We start from the raw sequence: 26644 nt of genomic DNA, 5'->3' as shown, positions 1-26644 counted from the left end.
CGACTATCCATTGTCTGATGGAAATAAATCTAGGGAGAGTGGGTTATGTGTGACCAGGCATGATGCGCCTGACCTCCCCTTTTACTTACTTGGCTACGGGCGCAGACAGGCGAGTCTTACTTGCTTTGGAACTTGTGAAAGCGGCAGAATACAGGAAGGGTCGAAGCCTCGCTTATACAGGCGTATTCATGACAAATTGCCTTTAGACACTTTGCCTTTTAATATGCGCAGCTACAATAAGGACCAATGGATAGCTGACTGAAGCTAACGTGTCTTTATAGTTTTACTACAGGGTCAGTCATTGACCTGTGGGGGTAACCTGGGAGCAGGAAGGGACATCTGTAGATGGTTAGTATAATAAAAACATTAGCAGATACAAGGCGAAAGCAAACGAAACGGAAACAAAAGGGATATCAAATAAGCAAAGATAAACAGAAAGGAATGCCAAAGGACTCATGTTCTTTAATGAAAATAAATTAGTTATCATTTCTGTTCTTAATATTAGAGACTCATTCTAATTTGAGAAATATAGGACAAAAACTTTGTCAAAGTGCAAATGAAGTAACGAAGAGGTTTTAAAATAAGACAATAAAATATGTAAAATAGAACATTGCTAAGAGAGCAGCTACCCATCTCCGTGTGCCTGGGATGACAGGAAAGCCTTTTCGGGAAGGAACTGCAGCATTGCCAATCTCGATGAAACAGGTTATGGGTTCTTTTTAAAAATGACAAAACTCATATTTTAGACGAAAACCAATTAAGATCTACGAGCTAACCGGCGAAATTCTGACTTACGGCAAACGGTTCCCTAGGATACAATTTTTTAAACCTTTTTTTTTTCTCCTACTACTGAAAATGTACAGAAATGTGACTTGATCACAGAAATGGCAGTAAAAATGGCATCACACCATTGAATTCACTAGGATTCTAACTCATCCCGCAGTAGGCAGGGAACGGTGCTGCTAATTCGGTCGGTGGATGCCAAGGGTGAGCCGTGGAAACATGTCATGGGCGAACAGTTCTGAATGTTTCAAAGAAACCCTTTAACCCCTGTCTAGATATGTCAAGAACGATCTATTTACAACACTTTAGATCAATTAAAAGATATAATCTTGCCTCAGTTTCCGCTTGCTCCGTGCAGTTTGATTTTTTTTTGTTTGTTTTTTGTTTTTGTTTTGTTAAGGCGATATTCCAGTTTGTGATTGCGCTGAACTTGTCCAGTTTCTTGATATAAAGTTTGGATGACATCCAAATCCTTCATGCAGTGGGGGATACTTTTTTCTTTCTCTCTTTTTTTTTTTTAAAACTAAAGCTACACTGCACTGTCTTTCTGTGATGTTTGCGTGGTTTTGGTTCTTCCATAGCTGCCAAAGCTCCCGTCGTGGAACCCGGGCGGGGCTTTAGAATCAGTTCAGGTCTGCGCGCACACCGTGCCGTGCCGCCCATGCGCGTCGCACGCCGATGCTCCCAGGCCTCGGCGCCTCGTGTGGATCTATGCGTTGTGACAGTGACAATAAATTAAAACGCCCGTGAGACGGAACCCAGGAAGAACGGCCTGCGTGGAGGCGGGTGGCGGCCCCGCCTCGTGCCTCATCTACCCGCGGCCGAGGCGCCGGGCTGCAGGGCGCCCGGCAGCTTGTCGGAGCCAGGCACCTTCCAGGGCCCCGGTGCCACCGTCGCCACCGCCGCCTTGCGCGCCGGGCCGCCCCCCGAGGGCCGTGGTGGGGGCCGGGACCCCGAGCGCACGCCCACCTTGGCCTCGGGGCCCTCGCGCCGGCCACGCAGCGCCTCCTTCCCGTCGGCCGCCTCCGAGGCGGGCCTGCCGGCCTCGGGCCGCCCCTGGCCGCCGGGCACCTCCTCCCGCCTGGGCCGCGCGCTGCGCTGCGGGCTCGCCGAGCGCTCCCTCTGCTCCCCCAGGCGCTGCTGCTTCTGGCCGCCGGCCGCAAGCTCCTTTGGTTTCCTAACGTCGTGTTCCCTTTGGATATCCCAAGTTGGGTCTGGGCCTATCTGGTGGGAAGGGTCGGAGGGTGGGGCTGGATGTGATGGAGAGAATGGAGAGAGGATGTCTTCGAGGGAGACGCCTACTTCCGGCAGGCCTGGGGCGGCGGCAGCGGCAGCACTCCAGGCGTGGGGTTCGTCTGCGGACAGGAAGCACAGGCATTAGGGTGCGCCACGTCCCCGCGCTCCAGCTACCCCCACGTCGCCAGGGACTTGGGCTGGCAGCCCAGTGGCTGCTCTCAAAGGCCCCGCCACACCCTCTCACTGCCAAGATGGCAGCCAGGGGCGCCCAGGGATTCTGTTCCCCACCCGACCCTCGGCCCCCATTGCACAAGAGTTCAAAGCACAGCTCGGGCCTGGTTCCTTTGCCTCAGTCTGCTCTAACTTCTGGTGGCACGCCTAGTGTGGACACTGATGGGCACTGCTTAGATGGGCAATGCTTAGATCAGTGGTTCTCAGACTTCACGGTGGTTACGAAAGTACAAGTTGCCCAGCAACCCAGGTCAGTAGATGCCAGCAGAAAAGGGACCAGGGGCTTCTCTGTATTTTTTAGCTGACACCGGGGCGATTCTGAGGAGTTGGTTAACAGCCTCAGAGGAGTTGGGAGAGTAATTTTCTTAGCCATTAGGTGTCGCTCAAAGCATAATTCTCAGCTATTGCCTGACAATCTTGGAATTTGGATTGATTCATCTGAAAACAATCATTGCCCTCCTGTCCTAAAAAGAAAATCACTGTTTTTTATTTTCTTTTTCTTTCTTTCTTTCTTTCTTTCTTTCTTTCTTTCTTTCTTTCTTTCTTTTTCTTTTGTGTGTGTGTGTGTGTGTGTGTGTGTGTGTGTGTGTGTGTGTAGTTTTAGCATGGATGGCTCCTAGACTAAGATAAATGAGACTGTGCTAGAAGACCTAGCTTCAACATCTATTGATGATTTATTTACTCTGTTTACTTCCAAAAAAAAAAAAAAGGATTTAAAACAACTTACAACATATAAATAAACGAAGAGGTGACATAAAACAGTGTCCAGAAGCCAAGTAGGGGACAGATTTGTTAGGAATTCAAGATGAGTTAGTTATGACCACGAACAATAACATTACCCTTGAATTTCCTTACCCTGAGGCAAACAAAGCAGGGAAATACAATACAGGAACCCTTGATATTTGTGAGGAATCTGTCTCATGACCTTTGAAAATCCTCAAGTTTTGTAATATCATTCCAGAATGTGATTTTCTCTAAGGACTTGGTATATGAGGGCTACAAAGAAGCCACATTCGTATTGAATTCTGGGTGGCTGGTGATTATTCTAGTACCTAAGAAAGCCCCTGCCTCCCCATTATCCTTAGGGCTGTGATTGCGTTTCTGGCCTCTGTAACCGGGGTCAGAGGTGATCTTGGGTGTATCCAGTCTGTGAATACCAGGACTCTGCTTTGTTTTAAAGTTGAGAATTTTTTATATAGCACTTCTGATGGTGGCTTCGCTTAGATGTGTGTGTATGTGTGTGTGTGTGTGGAGGCACGGAACACAATGGAGTTGCTGTTTTCCCCAACAATTCTGGCCACCTTTAATGTATCAACTTAGTTGTAAAAAGTTTCTCGTTTGGTGTAAAGTCTGGGCACAGCATTATCTTCCTTCTCCTCATAAACTGATGTCCATGAATCTTTCCCATTATAAACCAAGTCTCCTTGCTTATTTTACTCATAATCTGGAATTAGTGGATATGTTTAGTGAAAACTGGAAAATGTCCTACTATGGGCTTCAGCTAAAAAAGCAAAGTAGTATGCTATAGAAAGTGGCAACTTGCCAATATAGGAAAATATTGCCTCAAACAGGTAAGCACGCCATTCAAAAGACCTAGGGTAGTTTGTGCAATAGTAATTCCTGAGCAGGGCCATGGCAGTGATATTTTGCATGTTAATGGCTCTTTCCCCCACCATTACATCACATATGGTGGAGTCAATTAGCTGGCCGTAAATTACCTCTGAGACACAGGGAGATGGCTGACATTATTTTTAGCATTTCCTGAAGGAGGACTTGAAGCAGAAAGAGGGTAAGGAGCTTGACCAAAATTATAGAATGGCCACCCAAGAGTAACGTTTTGGGTTTCTTTAGCCTTATTACTGACAGGGAAAATTGTCCCAGCCTATTGCCATGCAAATAAGATCAAAACATGTGAGACAGATTAACAGTCATCCTGTCTAAAAGAGGCTGAGCCCATCACCAAACAAGTACTTATCACTGGTCCCTCCATAGCTCATCGGCCTCATGTGTGGTACTGAACAGGAGCGCTCTGGAATCATTTCTGAAGCCTTATTCTTGGTCCTTCTCTGCTTTCTAGTCTGCAGTAACTCTCCTTATGGTAAGCTAGAAGAATGGTTCATCTATAGATACAGATCTTCCTGTAAAAAGGTTTTCAAGAGATGATTAAATACTAGCTGAAGGAGAGACGAAAGGGTTCTGGGCTCTAAGCTACTATTAAAAGAATCCAAAATTAAAGTTAACTTTGTATAAAGTAAAATATTTCAGAGGTACAAATCTATATACGTGTGTAGTTTTTATTTTTGAGTGAAAGAGCTCTAAAGTTCAGTGCTGGCATGCTGCGTCCTCGCAGGCATGACCTTGCGGAGCCTCCTAAGGCACCTCAGTGGGAAGCCCTTCTATACACCTTTGTCTTGTCACCGACTGCATCGGGTGAAATGATTTGGGGACAGGAAGAGCTCTTCTGTAATATTTCAAACTCTATTACATGTTCATGACATCATGAGGTCCACTGCAAGAATCACTCAGATTTAATTCTGGTTCCTTTAGGACATGTGTTTCATTTTCCCTCCTTCATTCTTTTATATCTTTCTTATACCTGGGCACAGACTAAAGTGTGTGATCATGGCCCTACACAGGCTGAGATGTTCAAGTGATCAGGGCTTCCCCCCCTGAACCCCCCCTCTCCCCTCCCCCCCCTCTCCCGACGAACAGGCTGAGGTGCGTGATCATTGGCTCTATATAGGCTGAGGCGTTCACGTGATCATGGGCCCCGGCACAGGCTGCGATGTGCAATCTCAGGCCAGACACAGGCTGGGGAAGATGTCCTCCACAGTATCGTCTCTCTAATGTTCTAACAGGAAATACAGCAGAGATGCTTCCTACAAAATTGAAATGAGCCACAGCTGGCCAGCAGGAATTTCTACAGCCTCTCTTGTCCAGATAGCGAATGTCCCAGGAGTCGTGGCTAAAACCAAAATCACCTCATTTGTGTTTCCTCTGCCACCCAGTGATGCTTTTGTGTCAAGTCCAGAGGACACCTCTGTGTATTCACCTTTGTATACCACAGCCAAGAATTTCCATAAACAGCCTGGACTCAGAGCTTCATGACACCCTAGTCTCCTGTTCCTCACCTCTTTCCCTGACCTTGTCAGAGCTTTAGTCTTAGGTAGTTCGCCCCCCCCTGCCCCCCCCCCCCCGCCCCGTACTTAGCATCTCCTTGGCGCTCTCTTATTACTAAAGCTTACGCACGCAGCTCCCAAGGGTTTCTGTTGAGCTCTGTGCTACCCAATGGCTCTATGCTGCCTTACTCATCTGCTTTCTTGATATGGCTCCTTGAAAAATGCATCGCCGCCTTCACCGTCTCGACTGAAAACCAGAAACCTGCCCTCCCATTGACTCACCATGGTAGACGGTATCGCCATCCCATGGGGTCACCTTAGGTTCCTTCCTTTCTTACCTCACAAATGCAATGCATCTGTGGTGTTAGATCTGTCTTCAGATAGACACATGCTCTGTCACCTTCCTTCACCTTCGCTTTCGCCACTGTAGCCCAAGACCCAGGGAAGGACGCAGCTAATTTAGGATGATCAATACAATCACGTTTAAAAGGAGGCCACATATGGGCAGCCTCCCCTGGGGAGACGACAGAGGTTCTAAGTTTCAGAAACTAATTTTAGCACTGGTCAGACAAGTGTAGCAAATGGGGTGCCCCCGGGTGCCACCGGCTGCCACCTGTCTGTGACAGGGATTGACTTGGCATGAGGAAGCCAGTTTGGCTCCACCCAGTGGGTGGAGGGACAGTGTTTAGACAGAGGAGCTGCAGAAATGACTGTCACCTAAGGCTACGGCCTAAGCCTCTCCTCTCTCTGCTTCCACACTTGAGCTCTGCCAGGGAGTCTCCACATTGCATCTGTGACAGCATCTTTGACAAACAAGTTAGGTCATGCCAATTCTGTTTAAACTTTAAGTGATTTTTCACTTGCTTTTAGATTAAAACTCAAAATGATTAGCACAGTCTACAAAAGCCTGCGGGATCTGGGTCTTAACATTTTCACCAGCTTCATCGCCACCTCCCCCCCCAACTGATACCCCCCCACCCCACCCAACACACACAAATTGCTCTCTGCTCAGTTCTTCAAATGCAGTAAACTCATTCTTGGATGCTATTGTCAGCTGCCCTGCTTGCTGCAGAAAGCTCTCCTGCTCAGGTGGGAGGGTTCTTTTTCACCCTTCAAGGGCTCTTGAATGTTATTCCAGAGAACTCCAATATATAGTAACCAGGACTCTTCACTGGCGCCCCATCTTATATTCTCAGAGTACTTACATGTGTTTGCTGTTGACTTGATCGACATGAGTCTCAAATACTAGTTGTATGTTTCACAAAGACAAAGGCCACGCTGGTGTTGTTTATCACAGTGGATTTAAAAGCCAGCACAGTGCTTGACACACACACAAAAATGAGGGCTTGATGAATATTTGATAAGTGAATGAAAAATCTATTCCACAAATAGAAATGGAAGGCCCGAAACCAAATCTTACTCGAAGAAACACTTGAGGGCAAAAAGTCTAATCTGTCAGGAGTAAGTTTGTGTCTGTGACTTGTATCTGTTTTGAGAGGGAAGATGGTGGTGAATGGAGAATGTCAGAAAATAGGTCTGGGGGGTGGGGAAATTGACGAAGGAAGAGGGAAACAAGTGACAGAGAGCATGCTGGGAATATTTCTCTGCATCCTTGGCGGCTGATCAGGATGAAGAGGGGCAGACAGAAGCTCTGGTTCCAAGGGCAGAGCCAGGGCCCTTGAAATTTTGTAGATGTTCTTTCCTCATTTATCTTATCAACTGCTGGAGAGGCTTCGTCTCTGCAGCCATTGGCCACTATGCTGCCCCTGAGCACTGTGTGGCCCTGACCACTCTGCGGCCCCTGACCACTGTGCGGCCCCTGACCACTGTGCAGCCACTGACCACTGTGCGGCCACTGACCACTGTGTGGCCCCTGACCACTGTGCGGCTCCTGACCACTGTATGCCTTCTGACCACTGTATGCCTCCTGATCACTGTGCGGCCACTGAACACTATGCTGTGGAATGTTCTGATGAGGTTACAGATAAAATATATCCAAAATGTCTGAAGCTACATTGTGAGAGAAACAAGTCTTCTTCTTAAGTTAGGGTCACATTTCTTTCCCTCCTACTTTCATTTCTATCAAGTTCTCTCTTCTAGAACATATACTGATCAATGCCCAAGTATACATTTTAAAAAATATAAAACAGATTATAGTTATTTTTGAATCAAAAGACACATGATCTTTTAAATTATCTTATAAGAGCTCAGCAATATTAACAAATTAAGTTTAACTTTATAGGCTGGAGATTAAAAAAAATATCTCCTTGGGCTGGTGAGATGGTTAAGTGGGGAAAGGCATTTGCTGCATATGCCTGGAGACCTGAGTTCAATGCTTGGAACCTATGTAAAGACAGAAGGAGAGAATGAACTCTCCAAAGTTGCCTTGTGATCTCCACAGGCATATGCATGAGCACATCCCCCCCACAGTCACACCTACATGCACACACAGAGTCACACCCACAGTCACCCACAGTCACACCTACATACACACCCACAGTCACCCACAGTCACACACCCACACACAGAGTCACACCCACATGCACACACAGAGTCACGCCCACAGTCACATACAGTCACACACACACAGTCACACCCACATGCACACCTACTTGCATGTGCACATGCATACACTAAGACTTCCTTGCAAGTCTCTTCTATACAGGGACTGTATCTCAACATCTAATTTTATGAAATATTACCAAAACAATAGTCACCAGGGATCTGACCTGCCAGGACTACACTGCTAGTTGCAGTAAATTAGTCTCTGTTTTTCAGATGGCTCTTATCGTCAGTAAACATTAAAAAAAAAAAAAAAAAAAAAAAGAAAAAGAAAAAAAAAAGAAAAAATAAAAAATCTGTATAGTGGAGGAACACATAATTCAAACAAAAGGAGAATGTCAGAGGTAAATCTCAGTAGTAGAGCATTTGAGTATGAGTCAAGGAGAGTCGATATTAACCTTATCTGATGGCTAAGGTGGGGGAGGGCACTCAGAAGGAACCCAGAGATTGCGGTAGGAGAAAGAAAGCCTGCCGTCCACTCCTACTTCACCCCGGGTAGCCTCCAGGCTTCCAGCGTGGCCTCAGCATTGGCCAGCCTCTGAATTCCTCGGTTGGTACCCAGCTGCGGCACAGGGCAATCCTACTGCAAGCCGGTTAGAGCATGGTATCAGTGAGGACGCTAATAGCATCACTAACAGCACTGGTGATGTGCACTGGCCAAGGTGCAGGACACTTTGACCTAGACTCTTATCACACGTACAAACTGACACACCGAAACTGAGAGAGAAACTGAGGTACAAAGGTTTAGTGGCTTGTTAAAGGCTGCACAGCCAAGCTGAATGGCTCCCTGGCCGTGTTCCTGCTCCATGCTTTGCTGTCTCTGGTTCTTACTGGGAAATGGGGACTCGCTGTTCTTCTGCAGCGACGAACAGAGACGTGTGTCTGAAGTGGCTGTCTGAAGCAGATCTATTGCTTTTCCTAATGGAGACTCTGAAATGTCATTTATCTGAACATTGGACTCAGACCGACAGTCATTAGGGTGAGAGCACTGAGCTGTGAAAATGCTGGAAATATGGGCAGGAATCAACAGACAATAAACTTAGATCTTTTGGAGGCCGGGGCAATGCTATATATTTGAAACTACTCTTCTTACTGTCACTCCTTGGGACAGGATTGAGTAGAAAAGACTTACGTTAGACATTAGAAACACTGAGCTCGACGCACAAATTCTTTTACTTCTTACTGGCTAAAATTGTCCTACAAATTGATGCATAGATTCAGGGCTACTTCTTGCTATACACTTTTCCTTGTAAATTCTCTAGGTGGCTGGGGTTAGAAGGTACTGATTTGCTTCTAATTTAGAATAGTATAAAAAATAGCGATACTATGAAAATCAAAGGTCATCAATATAAAGCCATTTGGTTAAAAAAAAAACAAACAAGCTTTGTAAAGGATTGTGTTCAAACCACACAGGTTCATTTGTATCTGTTTAGCCATCATTTTTTTGTAACAAAATATATGTAGGAAAATTTATGTTAATATTTTTGGAACAGATTAATTGCTCTACAGTATTCCAGCTCTTCCTAAAGCACTATTTCCAGTAGGAGCAATTGTTACTGTCTGTTTTACTTTCACTATCAGAAGGTGTAAAGCAGGTGTTGAACATTGTAACTTTTGTGGCTGTACTTGTTTACTGAAGCTAAATGTTCACTCTCGTTTTGAAAGGATGAATCAAGGCACCAGAGAAAGGCAATTCTCAAGGTGGTCCAGGGCACCTAAGGATAGGACTGCTACCCAGTGACTGCTTTGTAGGAGCTGGCACTTGGCTTTGCTTAGCATGTACTTTTTTTTTTCTGAGATAGGGTTTCTCTGTGTAGCCTTGGCTGTCCTGGACTTGCTTTATAGACCAGGCTGGCCTTGAACTCACAGTGATCTGTCTCCCTATGCCTGCCGAGTGCTGGGATTAAAGGTGTGCACCACCACGCCCAGTTTAGCATGTACTTTATAAACCTCACAGTAGTCCCGAGATCTATAGTGCTGCCATCCCTGTCCCCCTAGTTAAGAACTAGAGCTTAAATTATTAAGAAATTCCCTAGGACCGTGCAGCTAGTAAGTGAGATTGGGGCAAATGGGGCAAAATCCAGAACCCAATCCCTGACTCTATCCTATCCTAATCTCTCTCTCCCTCCCTCCCTCCCTCCCTCCCTCCTCTCTCTCCCTCCCTCCCTCCCTCCTCTCTCTCTCTCTCCCCTTCCTCTCTCTCTCTCTCCCCTTCTCCCCCTCCTCTCTCTCTTTTTTTCTTTTTTAGTTTGTTAAGACAGGGTTTCTCTGTGTAGCCCTGGCTGTCCTGGACTATTTGTAGACCAGGCTGGCCTCAAACTCACAGCGATCCTCTATTCTAATTGTTCTAAATAGCGCAGGAAGAGATAATGTCTCTCAGTGCTACTAAGATGCACAAACAAATAAACATACCACCACCACCACCACCACCGCCGCTGCCACCACCACCACCACCGCTGCCACCACCACCACCACCGCTGCCACCACCACCGCCGCCACCACCACCGCCGCCACCACCACCACCACTGCCACCACCACCGCCGCCACCACCACCGCCGCCACCACCACCGCCGCCACCACCACCACCACCACCACTGCCACCACCAAAATTTTTAACCACTTGGTAAAGTGGCTCATGGCAGGAACTTGGGAGGCTGAGGCAGAAGGATTGCAGCAAGCTTGAAGCTGGTTTCACAAAGTTGCAGGCAGCATGTGGTACAAAGAAAGACTGACTTAAAAAAAAAAAAAGCCCTGAGGTAGTAGAAAAGTCAAGAGACAAACACTTCATTTATAGAATGCCCCCTAAGCACTGGCTGGGAGTTGGGGTCCAGAGAATGAAGGTGAACCTCGTGGTGGTTTCTCAGGATGTGGGAGCGAGTTGAAAAAGTCACATAGGGAGGGGCTTGTCTTCCGGAAGAGTGAAGTCAGAAACTTGTGGAGGTGGGAACTGGGGAACTGGGAACTGGGAAGCCTTGCTTCTGACCCTAGTTCTGCCTCATGGGTGAACTTGGCAAGCCACACAGGTACTGTCAGCCTCCATTTCTCCTGGCAACATGGAACAAGGCCCGATTTACTTCCCTCCCAGCTCAAGAAGATCAAATGAAGTGTACGGTCTGTGATGTTCCCATGTACACAGCGTAGCTATTAAAGTGGTTGTTTGAGCCTAGTTTTTTAAAGTGAGGAAAAGATGCGACTTGACAATTTACCAAGATGGTGTATGGGCAGCAAATGAGCACATAAAAAGATGGCCGGTTAGTAGGGGAATGGCAGTTAAGATCTTAATGAGAAGCCACTTACGTCCCTATATTACGGCTAAGCAACAGTAACAGCATAGCTGAAAATATGGCTGCTCAACGCCTCCTGCACTGTGAGTGGAAACGGATAGCTACTTAAGAGAGTAGTTTGGCAGTTTCCTAAAAACTTAATTTATTTATCACCCAACTGATTTGTCTCAGTATGATTAAAAACTTATATTTGCACAAAACCCTCCATGTGCATGTTTATTGTGACATATTTTTTTATGGCGGACTTTACCACTGATGAAACAGCTCAGATGTCCATCCACTGGTAGGTGGATAAACACGGTGGAATATTATTCAGCTGTGAAATGAAGCAAATTAGTCATACACCTGAAAGCACAAGTGGCTCTCAGATGCGTTACGTTAAATGAAAGATAAAAGCGCCGGATTCAGAAGGTGACGGAGTGTATAACTGGTCTGTGTGACAGTTGAAATAAGCCAGCTCAGCAGTGGCTTCCAGGAGCTGGGTGTGCGAGGGGCATGGTCAGGTGGAGGGGAGACCTAGCTGCCCTTAGAGGCTGTAGAACTGCTCTGTGTTTGGGTCATGATGGTGATAATTGTCACTTTGTTGTTTCTAAACTATTATTAAAACGCTACGTCTTTGACTATACTATTTTATATGTGTCCATATTGCATAATGGTTATTATTTCCTCCTGGCCCTTTTTATCCCTCCTCTCACCTCTGTCAACCCCTCCTTCCATCCTCCCTTCCCAACCTCATTTATGATTTTTGTTTGGTTGGTTACCCATCTAATCGAAGCAGGGGAATCCGTGTGATCTCAGGTTGGGGGCTTTGCCATTCGAGCCTAGTGGGGTGGCTGCTGGGTACACGCATGAAGTCAGTGACTCCCCTCTTTCCCTGAATCTGTCAGTAGGAAATACTCCAGCAGTCGGAAGGAGAGCCTTAACCCCTCTTCTCCCGCATCCCCTACCCCCCCGGCCATCCAAGCCTGACCAACTGTTGATGGGCCCATTCGCAGACCCAGTGCAGTCACCCACAGTTGCTGAGAGTTCACCGCTGCAATGGCTGTTTATTGCTAACTCTTGTTTCGGAGGCGGGTGTCAGGTCAGTCAGTCTGGCCTTAAACTTGTCCTATAACTGAAGATGACATGGAACTCTTGATCCCTCTGCCTCGCAAGGGCTGGGATTACAGCCGTGTACTATCAAGTCTGGTTGTGGTAATATAATTTTGTATGGCTTTAAAAATACCTCACAGATATAAAATGGGTCCATTTTATTGTTTGTGAATTACATCTCAAATTAAAAAAAACAAAACAAAACAGGGAAATAATAGTGCTGAGAAGCTGTAGGAAGCCGGGTGAAGGACCCAGGTCACACCATTTCTTCCATGGCTTGGCTTCCTTCTGTGTCTCTCACCACAGACCAAGGTATGTTTCGGTCCAGTGAGCTGACTATAAATTTTGAGTTTACAGAGTTAGAAGAATCTGATCAAAGAGGTTTTTACCTCAATCTTTAGAAGGCACTTTTAATCTCCAAGTCTTTCAAGTATCGTGTTCTGCATCATAGAAATATAGCCCTGTCTGAAGTGGCAGAAAGCTGAAAATTATCAATCACAGGTACCTGTTTTCTGGGGGTGGGGGAGGAGAGCTGATGGTAGCCAATCACTGTTATGTCTTGCCAGAGATGGAAGTAGAAGTGAGTTACTTACAGGACCGACTCCCAGCTCTTACTAAATTACACCCACCTCCAGGGTTACTCAAATAATCTTCCTTAGAGGCTTTTGGTTCCTCAGTGAATGTTCATGGACAGAATTGAGTTGCAAGATTAAGGGCAAAGCCCACACCAGGTATGTAACAGGTGATTCTTTGTCAGCATGGCCACAGGAGACAGAGTGTGTCCTGCTTTTAAATATTCTGACCTGTTTAAAAAGGGGGGAAACCCGTTGCAGGAGCAAAGCCTTTTGTCTAGAGCCAAATCTCCCAGTACCATGTCTTAACAAGTGTTCCCTAAAACAACTTCATTCTATGGCCAGCTTTATGATTTATTTTCTTTCTTCTTTAGGTGTATGCATGTTTCATCTGCATGCATGTTTGTGCAATGTGTGCATGTAGTACCCAGGGAAGCCAGAAGAGGGCGTCTGGTTCCCTGGATCTGGATTTACAGGCAGTTGTGCACCTCCATGAAAGTGCTAGGAATGGAATTTGGTCTTCTGGAAGAGCAGCCAGTGATCTTCATTGCTGAGTCATCTCTCCAGTCCTAGCAGATTTAGCTTTTAAAAGCCTTTCTTTTCTTCTCCACCCTTTGACCCAGTGCCCAGCTTCTCTATTCATCTTACTTTTTAAAATTCAACAAATTCAGCCTCTATATTTTGTGTTACATAGTTCTGTGAACTGAAAATGGACTCGCGAAATGGTAGCATTTCTATATTCACAGGCCTTTCCACTGTAATGCAAGAGACAGAAAACTTATGTGCAAATAGAAAGTCTGATATGAATAGGTGCAAAGAAGAACAAATAAAGACTAGACAGTGTAGTGTGGGTGGGGAAAGTAGCTTAAGCAGGTATTTGAGTAAAGAAGAGAAGCAGGTGTGTGGTTATTCGGGCCACAGAGATTCCATGCAAAGCTCCTGAGGAGACAGAATTTGGTACAAGAAAAGACTGGAATGTAGAGGAGGGACGTGTGGGGTCACGCAGGGCGGGAGGGACGTGTGGGGTCACACAGGCCAGGAGGAGTGGATTACATTCTAAATGTGGTGGAAACCATTGCATAGTTTTAAACAGAGAATGGCTTTTGAAAGGCTGATGTGGCTTTTGTGATATCCTTTCATGATAAAAGCATAACCAAGGCTATCTATGACAAGCTTCTAGCTAATGTCATACTGGAAGGGAAAAAACTGAGAACATCTCCTCTAAAATCTGTAAGGAGAAAAGGGTGCCTATTCTTTCCACCTTTATCCAATACAGTTCTCTAAGTCTTAGCTCGCCCACAAAGGGATAGGGAAGGGTGCCAGGTTATCTGTGTTTTCAGACCAGAGGATCCTGTACTTAAAAGACCCCAAAAACTCCACCAAAAGGCTCTCAGATCTAAGGAGATAAAAGCAGTGGATTCCAAAATCAACAAACAACAATAAGTGGTTTTTCTAAACACACACAAACCTTCTGAGAAAGAAAACAGTAGAAAAACACCATTCACAGCTGGGATTTGGCATATGATGCTAATTCCAGAATTCAAAAGGCCAAGGAAAGAGGACTGCTTGGAGTTTGGGGCTAGCCTGTCATACATGGTGAGTTCTAGGATAGCCTGGACTATGGTGTAAACTCCTGTCTCAAAAACCGAGAAACAAAATTTAATCCTTTTTATTTATTTATCTTGGTTTTTGGAGACAAGATTTCTCTGTGTAGCCTTCCCTGGCCTGGACTGGCTTAGTAGGTCAGGCTGGCCTTGAACTCACAGAGATCTGCCTGCCTCTGCCTCTACAAGTTCTGGGATTACAGGCATGAGCCGCCATGCTCAGTTTAAGTCCTATTTATAGTAGTTTAAAAATATGTAGGAAGCAGGCATTGATGATGCACACCTTTAATCCCAGAACTCGGGAGCAGAGGCAGGCAGATCTCTGTGAGTTCGAGGCCAGCCTGGTCTATAGAGGGAGTTGCAGGACAGCCAAGGCTACACAGAGAAACCCTGTCTTGAAAAAAAAAAGTAGGAATAAGAATAATCAAGGAAAAAAAAAGAATAATCAAAGGCATATAAGAATTCTACAATAAAACTTTAAAAGACTAAAAATCAATCAATCAATCAATCAATAAATGAAATTTAAGAGATATTAGGAGGTGGAAAGACTCCCAAGGTTAAAGATTGTGGCAGAATTAGTATTATGTGAATGACTATATTAAAATCAATTTACATATTCAAGGCAATTCCCAATTAAAATTCCAATGATATTCTTCATTGATCTAGGGGGGAAAATCCTAAAATTCTGAGGGAAATATAAAAGACATCCCACAAGCAAAGCAATCCTGAGCAAAAAGGATCATGCTGAAGGTATGATACTTGATCTTACATTATACCCCAGAGCCACAGTAACAAACGAGCGTGGCTTTGGCACAAGAGTGGACGTGTAGACAAGTGAATAGAATAGAAGGTCCAGAGATAAGCTCATAGGGCTAAGCTACCTAATTTTTTAAACAAAGATGCCAAAAATATACATGGGGGAAAAGACAGCATCTTCAACAAGTGGACAGGTACACTCAGAAAAATGACACTAGATCCTTATCTCTCACTTCTGGTGGCGACTTTCTCTGCCATGCAGTGTTTTAATTTCATGATGCCTCATTTGCCCATTGCTGGCCTTCCTTCCAGATCCACTGGAATCCAACTCCAAATGGACCAGAGACTAAAGACCTGAGCCTCCGAAACTGCTGGAGGAACCAGTAGGGAAAAGACTTCAAGACACAGGAAGGACTTTGTAAAGAGACCTCCAGTGGACTACAGATTCCAACTTATTCTTCCCAGCTTGGTGGGTGGTGCTTTGACTTCCTGAAGGGCAGAGTAGAACATGGAATGGTGTGTGTGTGTGTGTGTGTGTGTGTGTGTGTGTGTGTGTGAGAGAGAGAGAGAGAGAGAGAGAGAGAGAGAGAGAGACAGAGAGACAGAGAGACAGAGAGAGAGAGACAGAGAGACAGAGACAGAGAGACAGAGACAGAGACAGAGACACAGAGACAGAGACAGAGAGACAGAGAGAGACCGAGACAGAGACAGAGAGACAGAGAGAGACAGAAACAGAGAGAGGATGGAATTGGAAATCATCATGCTAAATACAATAAACCAAACTTAGAAAAACAAATATTGCATATTTCCTCTCATATGCAAAAATGATGTAAAAGTAGAAAAGTGACCATAAAGGAAAAAATGCCAAAAGAAGGGAGAGTCGGAGACAAGATTGAGTAATGGGGGGTGGCAGGAATACAAATTTTACATCTTTTCTCTCATGCAGATCTATCTATCTATCTATCTATCTATCTATCTATCTATCTATCTATCATCTATGAAGAGTGACTATTTTGGAGGAGGATGGGGGTACCAGGGAGGCCAGTGGATCGAAGCAAATATGATTAAAATACAATGCTACCCAGGCCGTGTATAAAATAAGGCACTCTGTTCTACACTGACTGACAACTAGAAGAGAAGCCAGGGTTGCCGCTGCGTGCAGAAGAGATTGCAGATGGAATCGAACCTGACCAACCAGGGGACAACTGTGGTAGCTCAGGCAGGAAATGCCTCCGTTGGTGAAAAGAGGTCAGATTCTGGATATCTCTGGGAAACACACTTTTCAGACTTGCAGAGGTCCTGAGAGGTGAGTAAGACACACTTGGTGCCTCCAAGGACTCACTGTCCTGTTTCAGAGTCTGGGGCTGCTAGAGGCAGGGCTAGAGTGTGTAGTGTGGGTCGGGGGAGCTGTACATGGGACTCCAGGGAAGCTTGCCTTTGTTTGAAGGGACCGCCCACTAGACACAGAGCACGGAGAGTATTTCAGACGTGCAGAGCTCACAGCGTACTGAGGACAGGAACGAGGCAGCAAGACCAGGGGGCCTGGGAGGCAGGTGGGGAGTTAGGAACGTCACCCTTGACAGTGGAGAGCCAGAAGGCTTTCAGGAAGGAGAATAAAAAGGGTAAAATTCTCCTCCTTTTCTAAAGAGGTGAGTCCACCTACTGACACTGACAAATAAATTATACTTCAATTAGAGCTTATTAAAATGCGTGTTGTTTCTGTTGGGACATCATGTCATTTGAGGTGCTTTTTGATGAACAAATGGAGTTTCTTTTCGTTTTGTTGGTATTGGCAAGCAGGAGTATGCTCCCTCTTTAGGTGGAGAAATAAGATCAATCTTGTAGTTAGTTAAAATTGAACATCTACTCCACTGCAGACACTGTAAGAGGTCAGCACTGAAGAACTGGGCGTGGGGAAAGTGATGCCCATGGCATGATGGGACTTACTGTAAGAGGCAGGTGCGGGCAAGTGGTATCGCATGCAGTGTGCCCCACGAGGAAAGTTAAATTAGAAAACACCACAGAAACATCCCCTGCAGGGCTGACTTTAGGGGTTCTGGGAGGCCTCCCCTAAGGAGATGGACTTAGGTAAAGGTGAGGTCGGTTACGATTTTATCTAGCAGGAGAATTGATGTCTCTTCATCTTAATTAATGTCTCTCTTAAGTGGTTCCTTGCAAACAGCATGCAAAGAGATAAGCCAACTGTCTCTCATTTTGCACTAAAATCAAGCTTTTCATCAACGCTCCAGGGCGAGTGTGAAGTGTTAGGAGATGAAGCAGTGGTGGGGCTTCCTCATTTGTAGAACATAGAACTGTGAGGTCCGTCGTGCGGATGTTAGCAAATCACTGGAGAGTTGAAGCTCCGGTCGTCAAAGACAAATGTATAGGTGAGTGATGCATAAGGGCAGGGCAGGAAGCAATGGACATTTACAGGCAGTGGGGAAGACATCAGGTGTCCCAGGAGACTGTGAGGATTTCAGTTCTTATGACAGTGGGCAACAGCACCACAGCTATGATGGGGACTACAGATTGAAGGTCAGACGGGTTGCATCTATCTGGTGACAACGTTGCAGAGTCGTCTGTTCTCTTTATCCCTCTTGATAAGCGACCACTTGCCGGGTGGACAGAGGGGAGTGTTGATGGAGAAGGCATTGAGTGTGCCTGGCTTTACAAGGAGGAGCTTTGTCTATCTTTGGATGCAGCCTACCAGTGAGTTTTTATACTGTCGTATGTTTGTGTGCATGTGTATCTAAGTATCTGTAAATATATAACAGCATAGGTTAACTATTAGTACACCCTTGGCCTTCTTCATCGTCACCCCCTCAGAGAAGAAGAAGCATCTCTTCCTACCTTTTATAGAGTAGCTGTTCCCTGTTCTCTTTGCCTCACTGTTTCCGTCACGTTTGCTGTAACTTAACATAGGAACTCCTAAGTAAACATGTCTCTCTCTCTCCTAGAGCACAGATCTTATCAGAAAGATGCCTCTTACCACCTAACTGAATGAAGAGGGCAGCTGGGAGCATCCCAAGGTTAAGGCCAGCCTGGGTGACGCAGGAAGACCCTGCCCCAAAACAAAATGGGAAGAGTGCTGCTGGGGCTGCAGGAGACCTTGCACCTTAGATCCAATCTCCTGTACCCCGAACCCCAAAACAAATGGATCAGCCAGAGGTTGTTTATTCATCTTTCTTCAAAGCAGGGACACAACCAACCTTAGTAATTGAAAAAAGAACCTGCATGCTTGAGGTTTCTGTGTGTATTTCATGGATACATATAGCTGTATGCATAGCTAAGAGACATCATTTGATGTTAGAAATCTCAGGTTAGGCCAAACTTGATTATGATACTATGCTCTTAAATTAAAAAATATAAAGATATTATTGCACCACATAATATATGTGGGGATATTTTTGTATGAATTTTTAAACTCTTGGTTTTCCAAGTATCACCTCTTGGGCAGCATGCGCTGGGCACTTGCATGAAATACAGACCTGCAGCCTCCTCACTGTCAGGCCTCTGGCCTCCTGATCTAGAATCTGTGTTTGAGAAAGTTTCCCAGCAGTTCACAATGCTATTAAAACGTAAGCCATTAATTGTATCCTGAAAGACTTGGTAGTGGTCAGAGCACCCTGTGAGCAGTAGTGACAGTTGACCTGAAGCCAAGGAAAGAGAGGACGGTTGAGATCAGTGCTCTGCCCGGGGCACTGAAGTGAGAGGTCTCCACAGACGTCTATGGAGAATGAGAAAGTCTTCGCTGGCCAGTTTTTAGCTTCAAAACCCCAAAGAGAGCACGCTGTTCTACTTAGTGGGTTTCTTAACTCAGCACAAGTCCTGCTGTAATAGCGGAGTCGGCAGTACCAAGAAAACATTCAGAGGATACATCAGTCAGGATGGTGGAAACCATGCCTCCTCTGTCTCATCTCTCACTGGGGAGCGCTGCCCGTGCGTGCTCTGTGCTTTGTAAGTTATACAAATGATTCTAATATTCACACATGAGATTTTGAAAGAACTTACATTAGTCAATTAGCTGCTGTTCTAACAAGCAACTCAGAGTCTATTACTCCAGTCGATACATTCCTGAGACTTTTCCAGCTGGCTCAGACTCTGCAGCTAGCACCTAGCTTTTCCTTTCTTTCACTTGCGACACCACAGGGAGAGACTTAACAATGATGTGACCTCTCGGCTGGAGGCAGGGAGGTCCCTACAGCTTAGTTGATGAGCTTCCGTGAGATGTTAAAGGTGGAGGGCTGGAGAAATGTCTCTGAGGTTCTGAATGCTCATTGTCCTTGCAGAGGACCCAGGATGGGTTCCCTGCACCCATTTCTGGTGGCTCACGACTACCTGTAATTCCAGCTCCAGGGCTTCTGATGCCCTCGTCTGGTCTCCATTGGCTCTGGCATGCGTGTGGTACACATAAGCCAACACATAAACACATCAGTAAATTGTACAAAATAAAACAAAAGTTGCCAGGCGCAGTGGTACACGCCTGTAACCCCAGTACTTGGGAAGGCAAAGGCAGGCAGATCTCTGAGTTCGAGGACAGCCTGGTCTACAAACTGAGACCGGGACAGCCAAAGACTATGAAGAGAAACCCTGTCTCGAAAAACCAAAGCAAAGTCAAGCCGTTCAATCCAAAACAAAAACGCCACAAAAGTGGAGAGGGGCTGAGGAAAGATACCCCCTATTGACTTCCTCCTTCCACACGCATGCGCACGCACACACACACACACACACACACACACACACACACACACACACACACGCCCTCTCCCTCTTACACATGCAGGTCTCCACACGCACATCACAACCCACACAAAAATAGCTTGACACGGGCTATTTCCCGAGGAGTCAAAAGAACCCTGACCCCCGGCCGCCGACCTCAGATCCTAAACTGTGGATTTTATTATTAGTGGGAAAACTAAGTGGTTGAGTCACTCTGACTCACTTAAATAGCCATTTATTCAGACCCTAAAATGCCAGTGTGGTTGGGTCAGTTCAGGAGACAAAAGAATGTTAACAGTGGATTCCTGCCTTTCATGCTTTCACGCAGCCATGGCAAATGTCTTCCTGACTTGGTGAAAGCCAGGAGTCCCCTCTCTTTAATCACACTACTGCGTGTTCTAGGTCAACCGAAGGACCAGTTGCAATAGAGGGAATTCTGTTCTTTGTCAACTGGAAAATTAAAAGCTCCCTCTCTAGCCGTCCTCAGTCACTGACCCTCGGCAGGCAGCGTGGATAATCTTTCCTTTTTCCTCCAGCGGGTTGCTGTTATTTTGTGGCCCTTTGGAGCAGAAAGGAAAAAAACATTTCAATGTGTGTCTTCTGTTGGATGTGGCCGGCACTTTGGTGCCAAACAGGTAATAAATCATAATAAATGGAAATGGCTGCCCGTGGCATGATCTGATGGAGTCGTTTAAACAATCACTTTATGTTGACAAAAGGTATGGTGATTATGCCAGAGGAATTCGGAGGTGCCGGAAACAAATGAGCTGGAGAAATTGCTTGACAAATGTGAGGGGTTTCCAGGGGCAACGGCCTCCGCTCATTGCTGCTCAGCCTCAAGGCCTGTGGGACCCAGCGGATGGTTATCTAAGGCATTGGTGGTTCTTCTGCCTCACCTCTGGGGAGTTCTCCACCCCACTGCTCTGTTGCGGCTTCAAACTTGCCTTGTGAGTCTGGGGTTCCGAGGGGCACGCCTCTAAGTGACCTGCTGGTACTGCTCTGTGCATCGAGAGATGAATTCTCCCGTCAGTGTGTGACTAGAGCCACTGAGAGGCCAGCTTCCAGCCCCACTGCTGCTCTAATATAGACTTGACCAGGGAAGGCACATCAACACTAATGGTTGATGCAAATAGACTGCTTTGGCTAGAGCATTCTGGAGACACACTGGGATGCTCCCCTGGGGCTGGTGGATGGGGACCGGTTTTGTTTTGTTTTTGTATATGTTTTCCAAATGAATAAGATGGGAGGATAAGGGACTTACCCCTGGGCCATGCTGTAAGCGAGCAGGACTTTTAGCCTTTTCTACTCTATGCTCAGAGCAGAGACTAAGTGAAGGAATGGGCTAGAAAGCAGCTGGGTGACCCCTGGTGACTTTCAGTCACACAGCTGTCTTTCAATTTGCCTGTGTTGGCCATGTCACCTCACTGGGTTCTCTTGGTGGGAGATTCCCAGTTTTGCACCATGGCTGGGCGTGGTGGCGCACGCCTTTAATCCCAGCACTCAGGAAGCGGAGGCAGGTGGATCTCCGAGTTCGAGGCCAGCCTAGTCTACAAAGCGAGTCCAGGACAGCCAAGGCTACACAGAGAAACCCTGTCTTGAACGAGAGAGAGAGAGAGAGAGAGAGAGAGAGAGAGAGAGAGAGAGAGAGAGACTCTAACTTGGGGAGGCATTAGAGGTCTTTTGTTAAGTTGTCTGTGCAAGGGTCCTAGGTTATTTCCAAGGCTCAGAATAAGTTGTTGCCTCCCTTGCACATACAAAGTGGGCCGCTTGTAGCTTGCAGACGGCTCATAGTTTTCTCTGGGTCACAGATGGGTGTCACAGCTGGCAGCCTGGATACTGCTGGGGGTGTGTTGAAGGGGGAAGAGAGGAAGCTGGCTCAGATTGCTTTTGTTTCAGTGCCCAAGACCATGTGTGCTTCTTGTCTGAAGCCATGCGCTTCACTTAGAGCTCTGACCAGTGACAAGCCCACCAAGAATGCTGACTCAGAGCCTTGCAGGAGAGCGCAGCAGCACAGTGACAGGCTCTGTTTCTGCTTGACCTGTGGTCAGCTTGCTCAGCCTGGCTCTTATCAACCAGGGAAGCTGGCACTTTGAGAGGCAGCTGGTGGGTAGAGATCAGAGCCTACAGGCCCCATAGCCTGCTGGTCCTTGGGGGGAGGTCCTATAATACATTTTCTTTAAGTAAGCTTTCTTGTCCCTCCCACAGCTACTCAGAGAGCTATCTTGGGTGAAGCTGGGATCAGGCACCCAGGAAACAAAGACTCCCATAGACCAGAGACTATAGTGCTGTGGGGACCAGTGGAAAAGGAAGGGCAAGTGGGACAGATCTTTTACTAGAGGCAATATCTTTTCTTCCCTTTCTAAAACATGGCCCCATGTAGCCTAGTTGGCTTTGTGCTTGCTGTGCAGCCAGAGGTGGTCCTGAAATCCTCATCCTCTGGCATCTACCTCCAAAGTGCTGGGCCACAGGCATCCGTCACCACGACCAGCTCAATCAGGGGCCGTTTTTAAAGGACAAAGGAAGATTCAATTTGGAGACAAGGGTTACAGACTTTTCTTTCTTTCTGACCCCAGATAGTACAATATTGTTTCTTCCTCTATGGGAGGAAGGTTGACCCTAAAGAATAAGCTTTCGTCACACGGCCTTTGCTGTAGTGCCCAGTGGCTGCGGTCTCTGCTCTTAGGCTGCACTCCCAAGCTTGATGAATTACTCAAAGAGGAACAATATGATAGTTTTAAAGTAGTAAAATGGCATCTCTTTTCAGTCATTCAGACATACGTGAGGTAGAGGCAGGAGGGACAGGAGTTTAGGATCCCCTCAGGCTACCTTTGAGGCCCAGAGCCAAGGCAAGTTGGTTACTGCCCTGTAAGTCAAAATTCTCTGTTAAAGCCCATAGTGTGCTTGAATTCTGTACCTCTCATAGGCTGCTCAGGAAGGCATGGGCCTCTACTGTGGTTGTAGCTCAGCGATTAAATGTTTGGACTTTGAATCCAAATGACACAGGTTCTGCTCCCCGATCATCTTCCCCAATGGTACAGGTCACCAAACACTTCTACACAGTTCTTTCCTTAGCAATATGGAAGGGCTGATAGCTTGCACCTCTTTGAGTTGTTCTGAGCTCCCACTGAACTCAAGAGGTTAAGGCATCCTGTGGGGTGCCTGGCACACAGTCACTAAGGCACAATTAGGCCACAATTGTTACTGGTGGTTATAAAAAAAAAAAAAAGTCCAATTCCCCTAGAGGCTCTCTAAAGGCCTCAGTCTGGGCTCTGTCTCATGGAATTACCCCACATGAGTCAGCTATGTGCAAAGTATGAAAACTGGGAATCTCTGCTTATGCACAGCGGAGCTGTCTGACACGATTGCCAGAGTGAGATCCGGGGCGTCCGCTGTACCTCATCACAGACAGAGTGCTAGGATACCAGCATCCCTCAAAGCAAGCTTTTAAGCCAGACCAGCAGGGCACAATGAGGTGGAAAGAACAGCATCCTCTGAGGCTGGAAGTTGGGTTCAAGTTCACGGTCTATTGCTTACTACCTGCGAGACTTTTGGGCGAAGCATTCCATCTCTCCGGGTTTTCCTTTCTTAACTGCTAAGTGTTAACTGCTCCCCCACCGTACTTTATAAAATTGTCTTGTAGGAAACACTTAGAGAAAAGCTTTATATAAATACAGAGCAAGGACTTTTCCTTATTTATATCGCTTTCTGAGGAAAGGCTCAACTATTAAGACGATTACTTGGAATGTGTTTTCAACACTGGAATTGCTATAAAAGACTGTAGACTGTCTCGCAGTGTGCTCAATGGCCCTGTTGTTCAGTGAGGAATTTGGGCTGGGAGACATCTGCATAGCGTGGCGAGCTCTCTGGAACTGCAGATTGGCTTCAGTGGGCAAGAGAAAGTCTCAGTAGGATGTTGCAGGCCTCTCGATCTCTGGGGGTGGAAATATCGACTGCCATCTCTGCTGATATCCACTCGAAATTACTGACAAAGCTGGATTCTGGATACAGGGTGTCTCGGAGGATGGCCTGTCAGTACCTTTCCCCCTTTTTAGCATTTAAGCCTGAATGAGTCAAGTAAGTCAAAGGAATTTTTAACGGCTATGTGGCCAATGTCTTCACGGTCACGTTGTTTTTTGTTCAGGATGAGTGAAGATCAATCCATTTTTATATTTTTGGCAACGTCTTCCCTGGGTCACAGGAAATGTGTCCACAGCATGCCAAAGGAAATAGTTTTAAACATTTGAGGTCTGAGCCTCAAAAAGTTAAGGGAATGTATTTTTGATATAATTATTAGTTTTATTAAGCTTATTTTTTTCCTAAACTCTTAACTGGAAGCAAATTCAGGAACCATGCACACAGTGAATCCATCACGGCAGTTACTTACATATAAATCTTTCTCATCCCTTTCAAGCTCAAGCTAATTCTTCTAATCTTTTCATCTTGCCAGGGTAGCTTGAGTGAAGGTAATGGGAGAAGGTATGGGATTTGCTGTAGTGCATCTCTATTATGGGAGATATCTCTATTCTATTATTTTATGGGAAACTACCGTTAAAATAGTGTGATTTTTCTCTCCCAAATTTATAGTTCTATTAATGTTCCCATTTCAGGACCCAAACTTCCAAGGGCATTTTCTCTTTTCATAGGTGTGTTATCAGTTATCTCTAAGTGGAAATATTGCTGCTTTTAATAGTATGTATCTACAGAGAAATGTGCGTGTGCACGTGTGCGGACCTGGCATGGCCATGGCATGCATGTGGAGGTCAGAAGATGACCAAGGGGGCCAGTGTCCCTTTCGGCTATGTAGTCCTGGGTATTGGACTTTGGTTGCTAGGCTTAGCTATAATATAAGTGCCTTTACCCAGGAACCATCTTCTTGGCCAAAAGCCATGTTTAATCTTTTTTGTTTGTTTTTTGTTTTTGGTAAATTAAAGATTTGTTATTTTAAAATTATGTGTATGGGTCGATACATCTGGGTGTCAGCGTCTTCGGAGGGCAGGGGAACGGGAGTTACAAGAGGTTGTGGTTGCTTAACAAGAGAGCTGGGGATTGAACTTGGGTCCTCTGTAAGAACAGTGTATGTTTCCTAAGTGCTGAGCCATCTCTCTAGTCCCATCGTGTTTGATTTGGTTATAGAATTATAGCAGAGTTTTTATTTGTGTCTTGTTGTTATCATAGCATCGTAGAAGACTGATTGGTATGGGAATAGAATGAGACGTAACTAATCTTCTCCCTTGACAAAAATTTTGATTTTGATTATCTATGAGATAGATAAACACAGTATAAATGAATAAATAAAGCAGTGTGCCACTGTGATCTCTGTCTCTGTTTCTGTCTCTCTCCTCTCTGTCTCTGTCTGTGTCTGTCTGTCTGTCTCTGTCTCTGTCTGTGTCTGTCTGTCTGTCTCTGTCTCTGTCTCTGTCTCTGTCTCTGTCTTTCTCTGTGAAACAGGTGGCAAATAGGAACTCCCATTGAAATAATCACTGAATTAGTGGCGATGTCAAGGGGACCATACATTACAAAGGATCTCAGTGCCATCTCTTGATACAAGTGGGAATTAAGGTCAAATGTGAAAGGGAAAGACTCGGGCATTTTACATGGGAAAGACGTATCTAACTTGAAGAGCCAGCGGTATGTAAGAGAGCAACAGCCATATAATGATCTTCTTCAATTTTTATTTATTTGCCCCTTTACTCAAACAGTGAGGAAATTATTCCCATCCTTGAGGCAGAGGGATGTGCTAGCCACTGAGAACAGCACTTTCATTTAAAACCTTCTTTTTGACCTTGTAGAGTTCACATTCTAGGGAAAGAAGACACCAAAAGAAATAAATAGGGTGCAGTTTTTTGAGCATTTTAATAGACTTGCACACTGAGTGGTCTAAAGACTAGTATGCTTTCTTAGAGATACATTTTTGCATAATATAGCTGAATAATGATTGTACCCTCCTGAGCCTTTGGTGTTGCAGTCAACAATTTTACGGCTATGCACATACGTGCGATCAGCTCTCTTTGTCTCCTTTGAGAGCCGAAGATTCAACTAGTCAGAGGTGAACTTCAACTTCAACTCTTCCGGCTCTCTTAAAAAAGAGCAAGGAAGCAAATCAAAGTGCCTTAATTTTTTAATTGATAAGCATTAGATGGATAAAAGAGTGAGTTAACTGCTCACGATTCCCTGGACTGCCTGCTGTATCATCCCTTTGACTCTTTGATCCCATAAGACACAGACTAAACTGAGGTCTCTTGAAAAGAAAAGGGCTCTGGTTGTGATGTCAGTGACTGTCTGAAACTCGCTTCCTGTTCCTTCTTAACATATCAAACAGTATGAGGGAAAAACCCCAGTGGCTCTCCTGGCAGCTGCAGAGTCAGCTCACCTCCAGCAACTGCATTCCTTGTTTGTTTGTTTGTTTATTCTTTTCCACCGGGCTCAACAGCTTCTGCAACTTTGGAATCAGAGCTAGGGGAAGCACCGTTTGTCTAGAACCGACAGACGTTGGCTTCACTGTGAAATAAGCTGGCTTTTCCTATAATGGAAGGTCTTTAGTGACTATGGCAACGTGCTTGTTAGCTACCAAGGTCTGGGAGTGTTCTGTGTGTTTGTTGGTGAACTGCAGCTGCCTTCGTGGAGGGTATTTAGGGGACTCTGAAGCCTTATTCCAGCAAGCTGACCAACAAGCTGGGTGGGAGGTA

The 26644-nt window shown here is 45.7% G+C and overlaps 1 protein-coding gene across 11 annotated transcripts in view; it reads right to left on the bottom strand.

Moving 5' to 3' along the window:
* Window positions 1-442: 442 nt before the first annotated feature.
* The window catches only part of MAGI2 (membrane associated guanylate kinase, WW and PDZ domain containing 2), a 1410398-nt gene continuing 1384196 nt past the window's right edge, over window positions 443-26644 (bottom strand). For 5 of the 11 annotated variants that reach the window (XM_084787254.1, XM_084787259.1, XM_084787258.1 and 2 more), the window contains one exon: window positions 443-2138. In XM_084787254.1, coding sequence (XP_084643380.1) covers window positions 1591-2138 — 548 coding nt within the window. In that variant the 3' untranslated portion in view covers window positions 443-1590. Of the gene's footprint in view, window positions 2139-25603; window positions 25758-26644 lie in introns of those variants that run through there. The other 6 variants (XM_084787263.1, XM_084787261.1, XM_084787264.1 and 3 more) reach the window with 5 other exon arrangements.

This window comes from Acomys minous (genome assembly GCF_964271855.1).
Source record: "Acomys minous genome assembly, chromosome: 6".
NCBI lineage: Eukaryota > Metazoa > Chordata > Mammalia > Rodentia > Muridae > Acomys > Acomys minous.
This window is presented reverse-complemented; position numbering and strand designations above follow the sequence as displayed.